This window comes from Conger conger, chromosome 5, assembly GCF_963514075.1.
Source record: "Conger conger chromosome 5, fConCon1.1, whole genome shotgun sequence".
In the NCBI taxonomy this organism is placed as follows: Eukaryota; Metazoa; Chordata; class Actinopteri; order Anguilliformes; family Congridae; genus Conger; species Conger conger.
In genome coordinates, this window is record NC_083764.1 from 18229451 (window position 1) to 18248667 (window position 19217).

The 19217-nt window shown below is 39.6% G+C and overlaps 2 protein-coding genes across 3 annotated transcripts in view; one reads left to right on the top strand and one right to left on the bottom strand.

Moving 5' to 3' along the window:
* The window catches only part of LOC133129118 (serine/threonine-protein kinase D3-like), a 62263-nt gene extending 46563 nt beyond the window's left edge, over positions 1–15700 (bottom strand). For both annotated transcript variants that reach the window (XR_009708799.1, XM_061242963.1), the window contains exons 1-2: positions 15473–15700; positions 13507–14323 (exon numbers count right to left, since the gene is read on the bottom strand). Coding sequence is in view for 1 of the 2 variants with exons in the window: in XM_061242963.1 (XP_061098947.1) it covers positions 13507–13800 (294 nt within the window). In the remaining variant the exon portion in view is untranslated. The remainder of the gene's footprint in view (positions 1–13506; positions 14324–15472) is intronic.
* Positions 15701–15954: 254 nt separating this feature from the next.
* Positions 15955–17460, top strand: si:ch73-111k22.3 (pleckstrin homology-like domain-containing protein). The gene is made up of 2 exons (XM_061241694.1): positions 15955–16119; positions 16992–17460. The coding sequence occupies exons 1-2, from the start codon at positions 15955–15957 to the stop codon at positions 17202–17204; spliced, it is 378 nt and encodes a 125-aa protein (XP_061097678.1). The 3' UTR covers positions 17205–17460.
* Positions 17461–19217: the final 1757 nt, after the last annotated feature.

The following is a 19217-nucleotide window of genomic DNA, read 5'->3' on the forward strand; positions in this document are numbered from 1 at the left end:
ACGCTGTATACCACTGACAGGTCACAGTGCACATACTGTATAACACTGACAGGTCACAGTACACATACTGTATACCACTGACAGGTCACAGTACACATACTGTATACCACTGACAGGTCACAGTGCACACACTGTATACCACTGACAGGTCACAGTGCACATACTGTATAACACTGACAGGTCACAGTACACATACTGTATCCCACTGACAGGTCACAGTGCACACACTATATACCACTGACAGGTCACAGTGCACATACTAGTATAATAGTATGTCATTATATACCATTTCTACTACAAACTGGTTACTGTCCTGATTCAAATATGCAGTGCATATTGAATGTTGGTCATTTTCATTACCAAATCCCAAATATTGCACTTTCATAATGTTGAATGCTTAAATAAACTGAAAGTGTAAATGAGGCATATTCTCAGGCATTTTTATTTTCAGTTTTATTGAATCATGATTTTAGTGCTGAATTGTACATTCTTAATAAATAAATAAAAATAACACATTCCAAAACAGCTGCCTTTTACTCTGTGTCGCTTTCAACAAAGAATTAAAACACACCAAATCTACATATAATTCTGAACACAAAGTGAGGACATATACATATCAAACCTTCAACAAGCCTATTGTCACATTATGGCCAACCTGGCTCAAATTTGAGAGCATTAGCTGGGAGACCTTTATGCCAGTCTGGAAACACACTCAACGGTCTGCATTTCCTATTGCCTCATCCTGATGACCTCACCACATACAGGACAGATATCAAACATCTCAGGGCTACACCAGTCTGACAAGCTACTGACTGAGGTTGCATGTGTCCCGACTAAATCGCATGCTTTAAGATCACAGCGATATAAACAAAGTGCTATTTGTCTATAGGATATGAACAGGGCAGTCCTTGTGCATTCTGTATAAAGCGATTCATCAGAAATATAGAGGGACAACAGTACCTTCAGCTACATGGTACACGTTTATTCATGTCTATTCTTTCCACACCCCGACAACTCTCTCATTTTGCTGGGATTTTTCTAACTATAGTACTATTGAAGGTAATACCATTTCCTTAGTTGGATCACCTTTTTTTCTGTATTTTATGCTATCTTTTCTTCACATCCTCTAGCCCACTGTACTTTTCATTATAAGCCTATTATAATAATGTATTTTGTATGCAATGTCACTCCAAAGTCCTGTCTGTTGCCATTGTAATCCTAGGCTGTAATACAGTGTGAAGCCGTTAAGCCCCGTTGAGCTTTAGGCTACCTACTGTACCTACAGTACATTTCCTGATATGTAAATGTAAGTGTTCTTTTTCTTGTGGTAACTCCATACCTATTTCTCAGCACTTTGTAATCTGCACGTGCAAGCTTGCCATATTTCTGATGTTTTATGGGTGTTTCCTACCGCAAACTTGCAAATGCAGGCGTCCTATTTATTCAACTGCATAATTAGTAACAGTCTTAGTAAATCGGTCGTTAATTTGTTGGTATCTGCGAGCCCAAACAGAGTCACGATAGAGCGAATGTTTTTGCTTTGCAACTGTCACGAGGTCACGTATGAAAATATGTTTTCTGCACTCTACAGGCATCCATACTCTACAAGCTCGCTGAAAGGTATAGGAAGGAAACAATGTTTTTTTGCCTCAAACCTTTAGCATCTTTACCTTCAAGACTGTGGCCCAGTTTGTACGCATAAGTCAACCATTAACACTTGGTCAGCATTTAGCAGGTTCATTTTTCATTCAGCTTGCTGCCTGACAAAGCTCATGTATCAGCAACAGGCAGCTGTAAGCCACAAGGCCAACATGGTCCACCACTCTTCCCCCTCACTGAGTCAGCACTTAATCAAATTTGCGTACTTCAGGCATGAATCAGATGCTAATCAAAAGGAAACCTTCAAATCTGTTGGATTCTAACATTCTAGGAATGTTGTTGCCCAACATTGGTTTGAGCACCAGAGCATGCAATCTAGCCTGGTCCTCATTTCAACAAGCTAAATGTGTAGGCTATTTATTAGTTCATGTGCAGCATAAGAACTGAGTGCTGAATTTTACAATATTGTAAAATAATTTCGTGATTCATTACTGCGTTAGCCATCTGAGCAGTATTTGATGTTTAAACATGTACTCATAACAAGTTATCATAATTTACTGGGTAAATTTTCTGTCTTTGTCTTTGTAAATACCTTTGTTAATATCTAGTGTGCCATCCTTCACTACATTGTAATAAAGGGTAGAAACCTAAAGACTCATCCCAAAAACCTTGGTTCATTCAAACATTTCTTTAGGCTCTCCAGAAAAATGTGGAAAATGTCCGTTTCAGAAGAGCAGCGCCCTTGTAGTGTAATGTAGCGTCAGAGAAAAGTGCTGTGCCCTGTGGAACCAGAGGGAGAGGAGACGGAGGTCTGGGTTCAGTGCCCCGGCTGAAAATCTTTAACCAGAGTGGAATGCGGGGGAGGGGGAGGGGGGTCATTCCATGTGAAATCACACACACTCTGGCGTGACCCACACAGGTTTTCATTTGCAGTTCCGTTTTTACGGTAAAGACACACACACAGCTGTTATTTCCTAATTTGATGCTTTATTGTGCCATCAGGTCAATGTTCCGTTACTTAGTCCGGAATTTTACATTTGTAGCTTCCATCATTTTCGGGACGTGATTCACTGAAGTGGAAATATCTTCTATATATTCTCACCAACAAAGGCTCCCTTCATTGATTCAATCAATAGATTACTCCTTGACTAGTACTTACAAGTTAAGGCAATAGTTGGTACCCCCCCCCCCCCCCCTTCCCCCAAGTTAAATTTAGTGATTGCAGAACTTGCACAACTGTTTGTATCTAAGTCCTCCACATGCCCCCTTAGACATTCAATCACATATTAATACTTTTCTTTCGAGATTAAAAAACAGCTAAATGTTTCAAAATCCTTTTTTTGCAATGGGAAGCCTGGGTGTATTCCTCAACCCCATGCCCCCCACCAACGGGCAGTAACCGCAGGAGAAGATGAGTTTTTCACGCTTGGCCTCTGCCCTTTGCACAGCCCACACAATGCAAACGTTACACCCAGCTCCGGCAGGCCTGAACAATGTAGAAACAAACCTAATTTTCCTCCATTCCACAAATACTGGAGGACAGGGCGCTGAATAATAGGAAGTCCTCTTTGAAGAAGGGAACTGTGAAAAAAAGTCATTTTCACATTGAGAAACAACCGGTGCACTTTAGATTTCGCTTTTGCTTTTCTGTGCAAAATGTAATATTGGTCATGGCAAACATTTCTTATTTCATTGTGATCAGAAATGATAAAGGTCACAGGAAATGGACACAATGTACATTAAATTAAACAGTGAGCAAAGAACCTGAAATTCTCAGGTATTATTTCCCTGTGTTTGGATATCAAAATATGCATGAACAGGCCTTCACATAAATATCATAGAATACACAGTGAAATCGTCACTGTTCTATTTTCGAAACTAGTTATGACCGTGTGGTAAAATTACTCAAATATGTAATATTTTGAATCATTTTTCTGAAATTTAGTTTGTAAGTAAATTTATTTTGTTACAAACATCAGTCAATATTTGTCACTGTCATTTTGTATTGCAAACCAACAGTCGCAAACAGTTAACCAATTTAACGGGGGATACTTCTCCTACAACTCTAATGTCCAGCACAACACAAGGTTTGCATTACATTTTCTGAATAAGAGGGGGATTTCAGATGTCTTCCAAGCCCTCCCACCAAATCTTTTATCCATTATCCAGGTCTGGAAATGTTACGCAACCAAACATTCATCTTGGAATCCAAGCACTAAAAGCTTAACACATTCCACAGGAATGTGATTATGACTCTCCATTGTCCAATAAAGAGTCCACAGGCCAGCTCTACGAGTGCTACAGAGTACAGCTATTCAGTCAGAAAGAACTTTGCCTTTGTCCCATTTTATAAAAGCTGCAAGGGGTTTTACACAATATGGACTTTGAAAATAAAATATTAATATTTTCTCTAGACATTTTAAGGTTTCTGCATCCATTATAAAGAATTTTAAAACTGGTATTTAACTTTTTTTTTAAAGCATTTATCTTTATATTTAACATTGATAAGTGTATCCACAGTTGCATTTCAGTTCTGTGGGTTAGCAATGACTAGTTAGAAACAAATGATAACCAGCCATTGCTTTGACTTAGATCACATTTATTCCCCATTCCGACATTTGGTCTGAAAAACATCTGAACCTCTTGACCATGTCTGCATGCTTGTATGCATTTATATGCATTTTGTATTTGTATTTTTACATTTGCATTAACACGCTGGTGTACAGGTCTACCTAATAAAGTGCTCAGTGAGTGTATACTTTTATGTATGTCGTACATACGGGACTAATAGTGTGAATACCAACGTGGTGAATGAGATTCATCTGACAAACATCGTGCTGCAGATGACTGAATGACATTCTTGTGGTCTTCCTGCCAAGATTACACCAAATCACACAGATAACCTGACCACTTCAGTGCCTGTACTCTCCTATCTCCTTTCACAAAAACAGCCCTATAACACGCAGAAATGCTTTCAAGAGCACGGACCAATTTGTAAAGATACAGAATGCGCAACACCCCCAAGGCACTTCTCTGAGACCAAAAAAAGAACAACGCAGGTTTCAACCATACGTCATAATTGGAGTTATCGACACAAATGCTTTGCCTGTCTATTCCGCTCCAGAGCTTCTCAGGCTCTTTCTCAGGACAAACAGAGAAACTGACAAGCAGAGTTTCCAGCAAGAGAGCAGGAATATCTGGCAAAAAAGAGCAAGGCCCTTATAGTCAAATAACTGACAATGGAGTCAGACTTTTCTGTCAGGGGAAGCAGTGTGTGAAGGTAGACGCTTCTTTGAATGTGATGGACGGGGAACCATGCCACACACCACTTCCATAGTCCAGATGTTCGGTCCAGATGTAACTTACGGCAAACGCGAGGGCGGCAGGGAGCTTCCATGCCACGTACTGAATGCTTCTGGAACAAACAACCGCAAGCAGACTGTGTTACAGCTCACCATTCATTTATTGCCCTTCCATTTTCAACAAAATGAGAGGGTCAATTCAGGAGAGATAATTTAAACCTAAATTACTAAATCGCAAAACCTTGCCTGAATTTCTCCTGTAATACAATCTGAAAGGCTAAATCCTCCTTCCCCCAATGCTACAAATTCAGACTTTGTCTTTAATCTTGGTGCAGATATGAGGAGAAAATGTTTTTTGACACACAGAAGACAATGGGGAATTGTCTGTAAAAAAGTTATCCTTCGTTTGCCTTTTCCATTGAGAGCCAGAACACCAAATTCGTAACGTGAAAACAGGAAAACACTGCCATCCTACAAAGGAGATAATATCAGACTTTGAGCCTAAGAAAACGCATTGGATTGTTTTTCAACATTTTTCAAATTCTCGACATGAAAAACATAATTCAAATTCTTATAAGGCTTTTGCAGGTTCTGCACTTGTCACTTAAGGGGACAAAGTCTCCCTCCAAGATAAATTTCAGATGAAAATGTTGGTCAGGCATAGCATTCAGGAAAATTGGGGAACAGGAAGCTGGTAAGTCTAACATTATAGGCCTGGTCATTGACAACTGAGCTACAGTAGCTTGAGAAGGTGATAATCTAAACTAGCACGATGTAATTTCAGTCGTCATGAGTCACAACTAAATAGTGGTTAGAGTTTATATATAATTTATTAATTCTCACTGAGAAGATAGCCTACATGCAACCTCCATCCCTTGTATCTCTTACTCGATTAACTTGCACAACAGTTTAACCGCACCAAAGGCTAAATGGTTTAATAGTTTACTGGGACATCCGATTTATTAGGGCAAGGTACATTTGGTCAGACAGTAATTAGAAAATAATCTTTAAAGCTCTACATATACACCAGAAGGCCAGAGCAATCTGCATTCCTTTAGTTAAAAGCTACAGATACCACCTGTTTCAGAAGAGAGGAATAATCAGCAGTCAAACAAGGATAAGGATACACAGGCTGCACCAGACACATTTCCCTTTTAGCCCACAGTAAAACCAAATGCAACAATTTGGCTGTACAAAGCTATGAAGCTTAAATTGAAAAATTATTTCTCGAAAGATTCTTAATTTGCCTTAGTTAATCTTGCATCTTAGCTTGGACAGTTTGTCTGTAGTTTATGTATAATTTATTCATCAAGCACCATTCATTTCTATGGTTCAGTTGTTACTGTAAACAATCAGTAATGGATTCTAGCAGTGGTAAATGAAAACCAATTGACATATAAAGTATATTGTTTGGAATTTAGATAAATATAATAATATAATAATATATATATAGAGAAAAAAAGTAAACAAGTGCACACAAGCACAAGAGCAGCATGAGATCTGGGATTTGAACCCACCATCCGGTCTCTTCCTAACCTGAACCACCACACCAATTACCTCGGCCTATGCCTGAGAGCACAGTTGGGTCACACTGCTGCAAATGCCAAGTATCACCGTAGCACTTTAAGGGCAAACAAAACATGTTGCATTATTCACTGCCGCTTAACTTTAGCTTCCTGAAACTTTACACTGTCAGGGGTCAAGGAACTGACAGCTTTAAAGATTAATAGGCTAGGCTTGAGGGTGCATCAACAAAAAAGGATATGTAAGTGACTAATACTATAACTTCATTTCACAGAACAGTAAAATTGAGTTGCCTTGTAGCCGTACAGGGGGACTGCTTTGTCTATTCTGACTGGTTGTCTGCTCAACACCACAGATCTTTGAGGGCCGGAAATCATCGGACTGGAAAACTTAGGTCTCAGTTCTCTCAAAATCTGCCATTTTAATTAATTTTCCATTTCATCTCATCTTCTTGCGTTTCTACAGGGTGTGGACTACCCAAATATTCACCCTTCTATTCCACTTCACTTTACATTTCTGCTCATTTCACCTACTTTTATCAGTGCAAACTAAAGCTACGATATAGTAAAACAAGCAAATTATTACAATCGCAAATACTAACTTGAATGGATTCATCATTAACAAAATGAGTGTGTGATACAACATCAAAGACGGTGTGGAAGTTGCACAGACACCGGACTTTCATTCAGGACTGGGTCATGCATTACACGACAAGGCACTCTTCCATTACACGACAAGGCACTCTTCCTTCCTCCTTCACACACCACGGACCACATCCTCCAGGACATTCTCACCTATTACTGCTGGACGCAATTACCGGTCAGGCCTGACTACATGAGAATGTGTTTTTTTAATCAGTAGCGAAAGCCACTACCTTTAAGCCTCGCGCGTTTCCGCCATCTCATTACCTGCTCCCAGATAATGGCGCAAGTGATTAAAAATACATTGAATGTGTGTAGCGCGTGGAGCCATTTATCAGCGAGCTCTAATGGGAGTCACTGCCTTTCTGACACTCGATCACCAAGCAATCCTCTTCACGCAAAAATATATGAGTGCCCTGTTTGTTCGTCATCAGATTGTATAGCTACAGTGAGGTCCGTAAGTATATGGACAGTGACACGATTTAAAGGGCTGTAATTCCCACACGATTCAGTCCATACGGATGTAGTCAATACCCTCAAATGAAAGGAATTGTAGGACTTACATCCCTTTATATTGTGTCCAAATACTTACGAACCTCAGAGCATTGCAGTTGACTCATTGTAAAGGCGAATAAGCTGAAAGCTGACTAAAAAAGCCATTTTCATCTTTCAATCTGCAAGCAAAATCCTTGCCTGCAATACTGCCACATTACGTTTTACCTGGAAATGGAATACATACATAGCTAATCTCTTTGTAGAAGAAATCTCTTGTCATTCAGGTGAACAATCAGAGCGTGGATGTTCAAGTGGTTTCGTAGAACAGCCTGCGCATGATGAGGACACTTTCAGCTTTGTGGGAGCGGAAGCGGGAGGTGGGTGGGAGAGACGGCCTGAAGAGGCGGGGACCTCCCCCCCAAATCTCCTCGGGAATCTTAGGGACGGCCCCCCCATCCTACCTGAACGGAAACATTGACTCCTCAAGACTAGCCTAGCTCTTGTTGCCACGGTTATCCACCCTAATGAGAGGGTGCCTACTCTAACGGTGTCATTCAAAGACAATGAATACACAGCATATACCCTCCGCAAACAGACTCTCTCACACTCACACACAAACAGGAAAAGCACTCAGTTATTCAAATGCTGTAGCTTTGTGGTATCTGTCAAAATACATTAATTTATTCTAGTTCAAGGGGAGACCATTGTGATTAACAAAGGAAGATGTTCAGCATCACAATACAATGGTGGACATCAGGTGCAGAATAAACAGGCTTTGAACAGGGCACAAAGAAATTCAGATGTTCTTTACAAGCAAGAGGTGCCCAACGCTTAATTTTCCTTCACCAATTCTCCAGTAGTGCAACAATACAGAATAAATACATTGAAAATAGGAGAGCACCCTGCACAAACACTGTGGCCTCTAAAATAATTGACACCCTTGATAAAGATGAGCACAAAAGACTTCATAAAATACAGTCAGCTCCAGAATAATTGGCAGCCTTGATAAAAGTGAAGAAAAATAATAAACAGTACAGATAATAATCAATATGTTATGCTCAGACATATGTGAAAACTATATACTTTTACTTTTAACATACATTTACTCTCATGTGTCAATGTTATTCATTAAGTAATCATTTTCTTCTGAAAACAATAGGTGTTAAAATTATTGCCAATCCTAATAATTGTCCCCACAGACGTTAAGGAATATGATAATGGAGGTTAAAAAGAAACCCAAGGATCACAGTTTAGGAATTGCAGAGACTGGTTGCATCTTGGCGTCACCAAGTCTCAAAAAGAACCATAAAATGCCACCTCCATACCAGCAAACTCTTTGGAAAGGTTGCACAAAGAAAGCCCTTACTGTGTATAATAAACAAAACCAAGCATCTGGAGTTTGCCAAACTTCACTGAAATTATGACTGGAAGAGAGTGCTATAGTCAGATGAGACCAAAATGGAATCTGTGGTCTAAACTGAAGAGGGCAGTCCATATGCACAAACCCAACTTTATGTCTATAATGGTGCCTGGCCAAAACGCTCAAATTTAATCTCATCAGACCATAACCTCTGGTTATAGTACAAGATTCAGCACTGAAAATAATGATTGGAGCTGGGTGTTAAAACAAGAGATAAATGCAGGGACAGACTATTCACGGGCAGGGGTTCAAAGCTTTGTGTAACTGTATGCAACTGCACTGGTGCAATACAACCAGGCACTGATAAAAAAAAAGGAACTGTTTTAGTTGTCACATTTGTGAAGGCATAAAAACCTGGTTCAATTCTAAAGAGCCTACAGTAGATGTATGAGGGGACATGGTTTTAGCAACCTACCTTTTTAACAAACCAGATTTATTTTGGGGACATTTTGGGGACACTGGCATATTAGAATACATACCACAAACCAAAAAGATTGCACCTGGTGCTACATGGCTGAATCCAATAGCTTTAAGTGCCACTGCCACAAGCTGCCTCCTTTACCTCCTTTATCTCCCTCTCTGCTTTTCTACCTTTTCTTCGAGGGCACTTCAATACAGTGTGCAGCTGTTTGGTATTACATTCAAAGCAATAAAAAAATGCATTGGATAAAACTTTAGTGCTAAATATCATGGAGAGACTAAGTCAATTCAGTTAATTGTATGTTTGTCCATTAATTTCAGCACACTCACTCAGTGTAGTACAAACACAGAAAAAGGATAATAATAATAATATTTTTACTTACTTGAATCTGAATTGATTGACATTACTTTCTTATCAGTCAATATGTCCGTACTCTATACAGCCAAAGGAAAGCATGTCTCCAAACATGTCTATAGAAAGTGCAGTATACCTAATGGTTTCATTCATTCTTTCAACTACTGTACATTGTTTTATAAATAAAGGGCACATTAATCACTGACAGTGATCCTCAGATTAAAAATAAAAAAATAACTGCCTAAGAGGGGCACTTGGTCATCAAAGCAAAAAGGGTTTCCAATGTGCAACTCTCCAGGCCTCCCATTTGCACATGCCTGGTATTGCAATGGTGCATCGTGAACAGAACTCATAAGCAATTACGCTTGAAACGAGAACAGAACAGAACACCACTGTTCAAGGCCAGAGACCACTTTGCTTATTATTGCCCTTTTGTCATTCTACTGGCAAAACGAATGTAATGTCATTACTTTAGGGGACCTCTCTCTCTCTCTCTCTCAACCAACCATAGAGTGTGCGACACTACTGTTCCTGGGGATGCTTATAAGCAGCCAAGACTAATATCTTGTATGTTCCAATTCAAACTTTCATGGCAATCGTTTGCTATTCAGACACAGCAAATCAAGGGGGTCAAACATAAGGAATAATTGGTTTCATGTGATTCTTCCCAAATAAATTATTTTAAAGGGGGTAACTGAGTTGGTCCAAGTGAAACACAGTTAAACAGAATTTGGTTGCTTGTATAAGGGGGATTACTATTATTATTATTATTATTATTATTACACTCACAAATATCCTTTCATTTCTTATACCTGTTCTAAATAGTCTATATTGAATGAAGGTATTCATTATGTGATTGAGCAAGCTGCAGAAGAAGAAGGAAAAGAAGAAAAAGAAGAAAAAGAAGAAGAACCAAAAGCTCTTCGCACAACTGGCCCAGAGCAATCTCATACCTTTCACCACGGCTTGCACATAGTGCCTGGCAAAACTGGCCTGACCACATTCTCTTATCGACAATGCATATATTCGCTTCAAAGTGAGAACATACACTCAGTCAGCATTTATTAGGTAGACCTGTACACCAGCTTGTTAATGCAAATATTTCATCAGCCAATCATGTGGCAGCAACTACAGGTGCATCTCAAAACATTTGAATATTGTGGAAGTTCTTTTTTTGCGTAATTTAATTCACATTAAACTTTCATTTATTCTAGAGTCATTAAACATAAATTGAAATATTTCAAGCCTTTTTTGTTTTAATCTTGATGATTACGGTTTACAGCTCACAAAAATCCAGGATCTCAAAATATTAGAATATTACATAAGACCAATCAAAAAAAGGATTTATAATGCAGAAATGTCGACCTTCTGAAAAGTATGTTCATTTATGCACTCAATACTTGGTCGGGCAATCATGGGGAAGACTGCTGACTTGACAGTTGTCCAGAAGACACTCATTGACACCCTCCACAAGGAGGGTAAGCCACAGAAGGTCATTGCTGAAAGGGCTGGCTGTTCGCAGAGTGCTGTATCAAAGCATATTCATGGAAAGTTGACTGGAAGGGAAAACTGTGGTAGGAAAAGGTGCACAAGCAACAGCCTTGAGAGGATTGTCAAGCAAAGCCAATTCAAGAACTTGGGGGAGGTTCACAAGGAGTGGACTGAGGCTGGAGTAAGAGCATCAAGAGCCACCACGCACAGACGTGAACAGGAAATGGGTACAGGCATTTCATTTGGAAATCAAGGTCCCTGGAGGAAGAGTGGAGAGGCACAGAATCCAAGTTGCTTGAAGTCCAGTGTGAAGTTTCCACAGTCAGTGATGATTTGAGCTTCCATGTCATCTGCTGGTGTTGGTCCACTGTGTTTTATCAAGTGCAGAGTCAATGCAGCCATCTACCAGGAGACTTTAGAGCACTTTATGCTTCAGTCTGCTGACAAGCTTTATGGAGATGCTGATTTCCTTTTCCAGCAGGACTTGGCACCTGCCCACAGTGCCAAAACTGCTAGTAACTGGTTTGCTGACCAGGGTAATACTGTGCTTGACCTGAACCCCATAGATTCTCAAGAGGTATAGTCAAGAGGAAGATGAGACACCAGACCCAACAATACAGACAAGCTGAAGGCCGCTATTAAAGCAACCTGGCTTCCATAACAACTCAGCAGTGCCACAGGCTGATTGCCTCCATGCCACGCCGCATTGATGCAGTAATTTGTGCAAAAGGAGCCCCGACCAAGTATTAAGTGCATAAATGAACATACTTTTCAGAAGGTCGACATTTCTGTATTATAAGTCCTTTTTTTGATTGGTCTTATGTAATATTCTAAAATTCTGAGAAACTGGCTTTTTCGTGATCTGTAAGCCGTAGACATCAAGATGAAAACTTGAAATATTTCACTTTATTTGTAATTAATCTAAGATATATGAAAGTTTCACTTTTTGAATTAAATGACAGAAAAAAACTTTTCCACGATATTCAAATTTTTTGAGATGCACCTGTAAATGCATAAAAGCATGCATACATGGTCAAGAGGCTTAGCTGTTTTCAGACCAAATGTCTGAAATGTGATTTAAGTGACTTTGACTGTGGAACGATTGTTGATGCCAGACAGGGCAGTTTGAGACTCTCAGAAACTGCTGATCTCCTAGGATTTTCACGCGTTTGCAGAAAATGGTGTGAAAAACTACAAATACCCAGTGAGCAGCCGTTCTGTAGGCAAAAACACCTTGTTAATGAAAGAGAAGGGCTAGACTGGTCAAAGCTGACAGGAGTGTGACAGTAACGCAAATAGCCACACATTACACATTACACATTACAACAGTGGTATGCAGAAGAGCATCTCTGAAGACACAACGCATTAAATCTCTAAGTGGATAGGCTACAGCAGCAGAAGACCAATAAGTCTAAGTATAAAAAACCCCTCCACTGCTGTTGATCCCCACTGATTTGACTTTTTCAAAATGCAGGTGCCACCTTCATGACAAGGAACAAAGAGGCTGATAACACGGAGATGCAAAACCACAACCATCTGCGACTGAAAGCGCTGCTGTGGAACGAATTGCAACTGTTTCTTTACTCTCTTCTTTTAACATCAAAACAACCCCGTTTTTTTTCCAACAAAGAAACAAAAATTTTCCATCAAGTCAACGTTTTCAGTTCTATCAGTTCTAAACAAATAAACGCTGAGTGGTCTGTGCTTGCTAGTCAAAATGTCACAACATAGGCCAACCCATTATTCAATGTCATGGCCTCAGCCAAGAAGTTTGCAGCTTTAACAGACATCCTATATTTTTAAGACTTAATAGGATGTAACACTATAAACTGTTATTTCCATTCTGTATAAAAATTTTAAAAGGACTGTCTGCCACGTTAGTCGTGAAAATGTATTTCTTCTTTAAACTGAAACCTGTTTTTTCTGCTTCCAACAATTTCACAAACATTTCAAAACATAAAAGATAAAAACCAAAGAATTTACAGTATATCACTGATCATTCATCTATCAGCATTAATTCTAGATGGAAGGCAAGTTAAAATGTGCAACTCCCAAGTAGAATTAGAAGTAGCCTATATATTACGTAATTCTCAGGTATATGAAGATATGTGGTCACTTCTAAAACATAATTTTATATTTTTATAACATTTTCATTCATGTACAACTGATGGATAAAGTGTCACTAAATATCAAGCATGAAACACAAAACAATTGAGAAAAACCATCAGAACAATAACAATGTAGAAAGTGGCTAATTACCTTTTGGTCGACTATTGAACAGACCAGGTCTTTAACGGCAGAAAGGGACAGATCATTCGCCTCGAGGTTCACCGTTTCCCTGGTCAGGCCTATCTGAAGAAGGAAGGAGACTCCGTGGAAAGACCCACGGGAGTTCGTAGGGCTTGGAGCGCTCACACTCCCGTTCGACAGTCGACTATACAGCGGTGCCGGTGGGCTGGGGGACGGCGAAGGAGTTGGCGGAGCAGCAGGATGCTGAGAGAGGGGGGAAAGTCTTGGTAAGGACGGAGGAGACGGGCTGCTGCCGGTAGACATTGGTTTCTTCCTCTTATGTATCAAAAAAAGAAAACTGTACGGTTAAAAATGTTTAGAAACCAAACAGCTCGATAATTGTTCAATAGCAACACTTCGGCAGATATTGCATGTTTGTCCGGTCTGTTGGAGCTTCACTGATAAGATATTCATCTGTTAAAAAGCAATTGCAGACGCGGCGTTATCTTCCATATATTGTTCTGTTCGATTTCCATTGGAATAAAATCATTCAGAAATGCAAACAAGTCTTCCAGACACTTAATGTTGCCCTGTTTTGTTAAACAGCACAAGCAAAATTCAAGAGTTTTAACTCAAGTCACTGAGATCACTGAGGTCGGTCTGTTTCCCACAACATTCTTCTAATTGTTGCAGTTCACGCTTTGTAGAATTGACCAAAGTCCTGTCCACCCTCTCGGTTACACCTCATTGGATCGGGCTGTCCCAGTCCAGTCAATAGGATTACTGGTGGATGGGCATTTCCGTTGCCTGTTCTTGTCCGACGTACTGTCTGTCAACCACCGGAAATCTGCAACGAAATCAAAACGGTAGTATGGACACAAATCAACTGCCAGGCAACTCGCTACGATGAATGTACCTACTCAACAGGTAGCCGATTACACATAGCGTCTCACGAATCGTTTCGCTGCTGTTGACCCCGTGGGCTACATTGTTTCAGTTGATCATAGCCTTCAATATACAACCGAATTCACAACACATAGCCTACTCCTCAAATAATAGCCTAGCAACATAATATTTTCCGATATTTAACCGTAGCCATTTTATTGATTACAGTAATTAAGTCCTGCATGAATGTGCAAAATATCACAGATCAGGATGACATAAATAAATGACGCATAATGTGAGATAAGATGGTACACTAGCCTACATATGTGCCCTATTTCCAAATATTTTCAGTTGGCGGATTATTTCCGCTCGCTATAACGAGATATGCCTGCTTTAATCAAATACATGTAAAGCGGTTTGCTTCATTAAAGCAGACACTGCTACTTCGTGAGAGGAGTCTTTGTGTTTTTCCTTATTTTATCCTTTCAAAATTCAAGAAATGATTTGAAAAACCGAAAGATTGAATTATTAATTATTAGGCATAAGACCTATTTTTCTTCTTAAGTGAAGCCAACACCGTAGCTCTCGAACTAACAAGCCATTTTGTGCATCTAAAATGCATGGCAAGTGCATGTTATATAAATATGAATTCAATATTTGCAGCCTAATGCAATGAGACTATAGTGCGGTTCGAATAGAATAATAGTTATGATAGCCTATATCTAAAATAACTGTAGGCTACACTAATAATAGCCTACGATTACAAAAGTTGTAATTGCTAATACACAACAAAAAGAACCTCTGCAATTGCACATGCATTATTGCAAGCAGTTAGTGCAGTGCGAATGGCACAGCATGGCTTTGTGCGATTTTAAAATTCTACACATCTGGAGCCACGACTTTCACATCTGGACCCTCCCACTTCTGAGTGAATAGCGGACTTTGTGAAACTCGTTCAATCCCCCCATACAAACCAAATATGCTTAAACAATAACAATATTTTGGCAACTCCCTTCTTCGTCCTGACATTGCAAACATTTATTACACGCTGTAATGTTCATTAAATTCTTTTTTTTCAATAAATAAAAACATCACTTTGAAGAGTATTTACCTTCATCCAAAGGGCGGTTTTGTCTCCCTGGTGGATGGTCACACAAAGTTCTAATTCCAGAATAACCTGACAGAAAATACAAGTAGTCGATTCACAACGTCGTTGAGCAAAAGAGGAGTGCTATGGGTTTTTTTTTTCACTGCATGAAAATCGGCAGAGTGAGTAAGCTTTGGCGAGCAGCAAGTTTCATTTCCTCCTTCCCCCCTCTTGGAAAACTTTCCTCTTCTCGCTGCCAGTTCGCAGCTAGTTCATGCGCATCTTATTATCCCTCCAGCTGTAATGATCCCCTCCTACAACAACACAGAGAAGCACAAATGAATTCTGGGCTATGTAGTTTAGTAATGTTTATTCATATCTTAAAGCAACGACAGTCTCGAATAAATGAACTACATTCCCCACAGTATTATTGGACGCCTCAGCGTTCGGATAGTTAGTGCGCATGCGTATTACCATGTTCTTTTTTTAACAGACAAACTGTAATGATGGCTGTGGTATCTGCGACCTCTAACGGTCTTGTTGAAAATACAACAGAAACAAAAGAGAATAAAAAGGGATGGTTATCAAAACGTACACATTTCAGTTATCGTTGGAAGCCTGCGTGGTTTGAGGTGACAGAAACTAAACTCTTGTATGGTGAAAATGAAGAGGTAAGATAAAGGATACATTGCATCGCGTTGTTTTCATACAGCGTAGACCTAGTAATACTGTCCAGTCAGGTGCTTCAAAATCGGAGTAGCCACTCAGCAGCAGCTACATGATTACGTTGCCAAGGCAACAAAGTAAGCTTAGCTAGTTCCTTCCCTTGTATTGTAGCGAAGAAGTACCACAAATGAACATTTCATTGTTTCCACAGTAGCTATTTAGATACAATTTAAAATTGTTACATTCCTCCAACACATTTTCGGATTATTTAACAATTAGCTAACTATGCGTTGGATAATTTCTTGTGCCCCCCCCCCTCTCCGTTACATTGCTGTTAAGTTGCCATAGCAACCTGTAGGTTCTGTCACACAAAATGTGAAACGGAAATTATAGCTGAATTATAATTATAACTGAATTAATAAGAATTGTATTGCGAATTTGTGAGGATTTAGATTTAATGACGGTTAATACAATGCAATTCAATGTTACCCGAAACAAACATCTACACATGTTGAATGTATCGTGTTAAAAACGTTATAGGCTAGATTGAAATAGGCCTAGCAGGTAATAGGTAACTAGTCTATACCTAGCACTTACTGATTGTTACTTTTTGCTATGGTGAAAATTCAGCTGGCTGATATGTGTTGGCTTTTTAATTTGGTTTACATAATTTAAATACCTAAACTTAAACCATCCAGAAAATAATATAGACTATCATGTTTGTATTGAGATCTGCACTCGTGGCATAAATAATGTAAGAATGTAATGTTAGAGTTAATTACCTATAGATTAACGTTAGCTAATATAACTTACCTATTTATGTAGGTTTTCATGTACGGTATCGTTTTAATATCTGACACATTATTATATTGACAAGGAGCCCCAGAAGACTATTAACCTCATCGGTGCTGAGGTTGAGGCGTTGGAGGGCGACGGGGCTTTCGGCTGGACAATTACCCCCAAGGACAGCAGTCGGACCTTCTTCCTGCGGGCTAGCAGTGAAGCGGAGCAACGGGGTTGGATGCTTGCGATATGCGAAGCTCAGCTAAGCTCGACAGAACATGCCTCGAATGCTTGCGTGGTGCAGTAGCTGCAGTCGATATTTATGAACATTGAACAGGGTTAGCAAAAACAGCATTTGTACCTCTAGTTTACTAGTTTTGATAAGATATATTTTGGACTTTTACGATATATTTGATGGGCATACTCAGGGAAACACGTAAGTTATCATTTGTGGAGTAACTTCTTTTGTAACTTCTTTTGTTTTTAAACTGATGAAACCATCATGGATGTCTTTAACTGACAAATATGTTTATTGTTTTGTTTGTTAGTTCTTCCTGATGCGCCAGTGCATACAACACTGATGTAATTACATAATTATGCCCCTGCCAGTAAGACCAAATAAGTTGAAAGTGAAACTCCAGACAGAATAGGCTAGATTTAGGGAATTTAAAAAGTCAGTTTGAAATATCTGCACTATAATCTTTGCACTATATTGTTTCGCAAAACAAATGAAATGGGTTGTACAGACACATTCCCGTTATTACCGTATGGTGCCTCCCTAAAATATCCTGGGCCTGACAGAATGAGAACATAGAAGTAAATTCACATGAATACATTTGTATTAATAAATTAATGGGTTGGAAGTACAAATGAATTGTAAACAACTACCTGGAAAAGGTATTCAGAACTACTTCTGCTAGAAATTTGTCTGTGGTTTGCGATCAGTCCAGCTGCATCCCACTTAATGGTCACCTGGATCTTCTACATCCAGTTCAGACATACAGTAATGTCAGAAAAGTGTTAAAAAATTGTACCAATATTGGCACAATGGCTTGTCACTGGGGAAGTATCCTCAAAGGTACACAGTGTGCCCTTTTCGATTATTATTCTAAGGTACAAATATGACCCAGAGAGGGAACATTCATAGCAATTGAATTGTACCTTAGAGAACAAACAGAGCACCTACCATACCCATTTTTCTGTCAGTGTTCCACAGGACACGGAGTACCTTCCAGGAGTCATAGCTAAGCTTACAGGTAAGAGAGTCAGTGGTTGACGGAGCCTGCCCCAGTCACAATAAGCCTTTATTTTAATTTGGAGTCCAGTTGTTTAAAATGTAGCATCTTTAATTGTGTTCATAATAGGCATGCATCTGTTCAAATTGAGCTGAAGAGTTCTGCGTTAGATAAATATACATTCACTAACCACTTTATTAGGAACTAATACTAATACTGGATAGGGCCTCCCTTTGCTCTGAAAACAGCTTCAATTCTTTGTGGCATGGATTCCACAAGATGTTGAAAACATTCCTTTGAAATTCTGTTCCATGTTGACATGAATGAGTCATGCAATTTCTGCAGATTTGTCAGCTGCGCATTTATGGTGCAAATCTTCCGTTCTATCACATCCCAAAGGTGTTCTATTGGATTCAGTTCCGGTGATTGAAAGATTGAGATAGGTACAGCCATGAAGGGATGCGCATGGTCAGCAACAATACTTAAATAGGCAGTGGCATTCAAGCGATGATTGATTAGTATTTACGGGCTCTAAGTGTCAAGACAAGAAAACATTCCCCACACCATTACACCACCGCCACCAGCCTGGACAGTTGATACAAGGCAGGTTGGGTCCATGGATTCATGCTGTTGGCACCAAATTCTGAGCCTACCATCTGCATGCTTCAACTGTCCAGTTTTGGTGTGCCTGTACCCACTGCAGCCTCAGCTTTCTGTTCTTGGCTGACAGAAGTGGAACCCAACGTGGTCTTCTGCTCTTCTAGCCCATCCACCTCAAGGTTTGACGTGTTGTGCATTCTGAGATGGTTTTCTGCTCAGCACAATTGTACAGAGTGGTTATCTGAGTTACCGTAGCCTTTCTGTCAGTTCAAAGCAGTCTGGCCTTTCTCCATTGACCTCTTTCATCAACAAGGCATTTTTGTCCACAGAACTGCTGCTCACAATGTTTTTTGTGTTTTGCACCATTCTGAGTAAACTCTAGAGACTGCCATGCATGAACATCTCAGGAGATCAGCAGTTACAGAAATATACTGGCACCAACAATTTTGCCATGGTCGAAATCACTGAGATCACATTTTTCCCCG

Coding starts and splice junctions, on each gene's coding strand:
- si:ch73-111k22.3 (XM_061241694.1), top strand. CDS start 15,955: ATGGCTGTGGTATCTGCGACCTCTAACGGTCTTGTTGAAAATACAACA. Junction 16,120..16,991: donor TGTATGGTGAAAATGAAGAG/GTAAGATAAAGG, acceptor TATATTGACAAG/GAGCCCCAGAAGACTATTAA.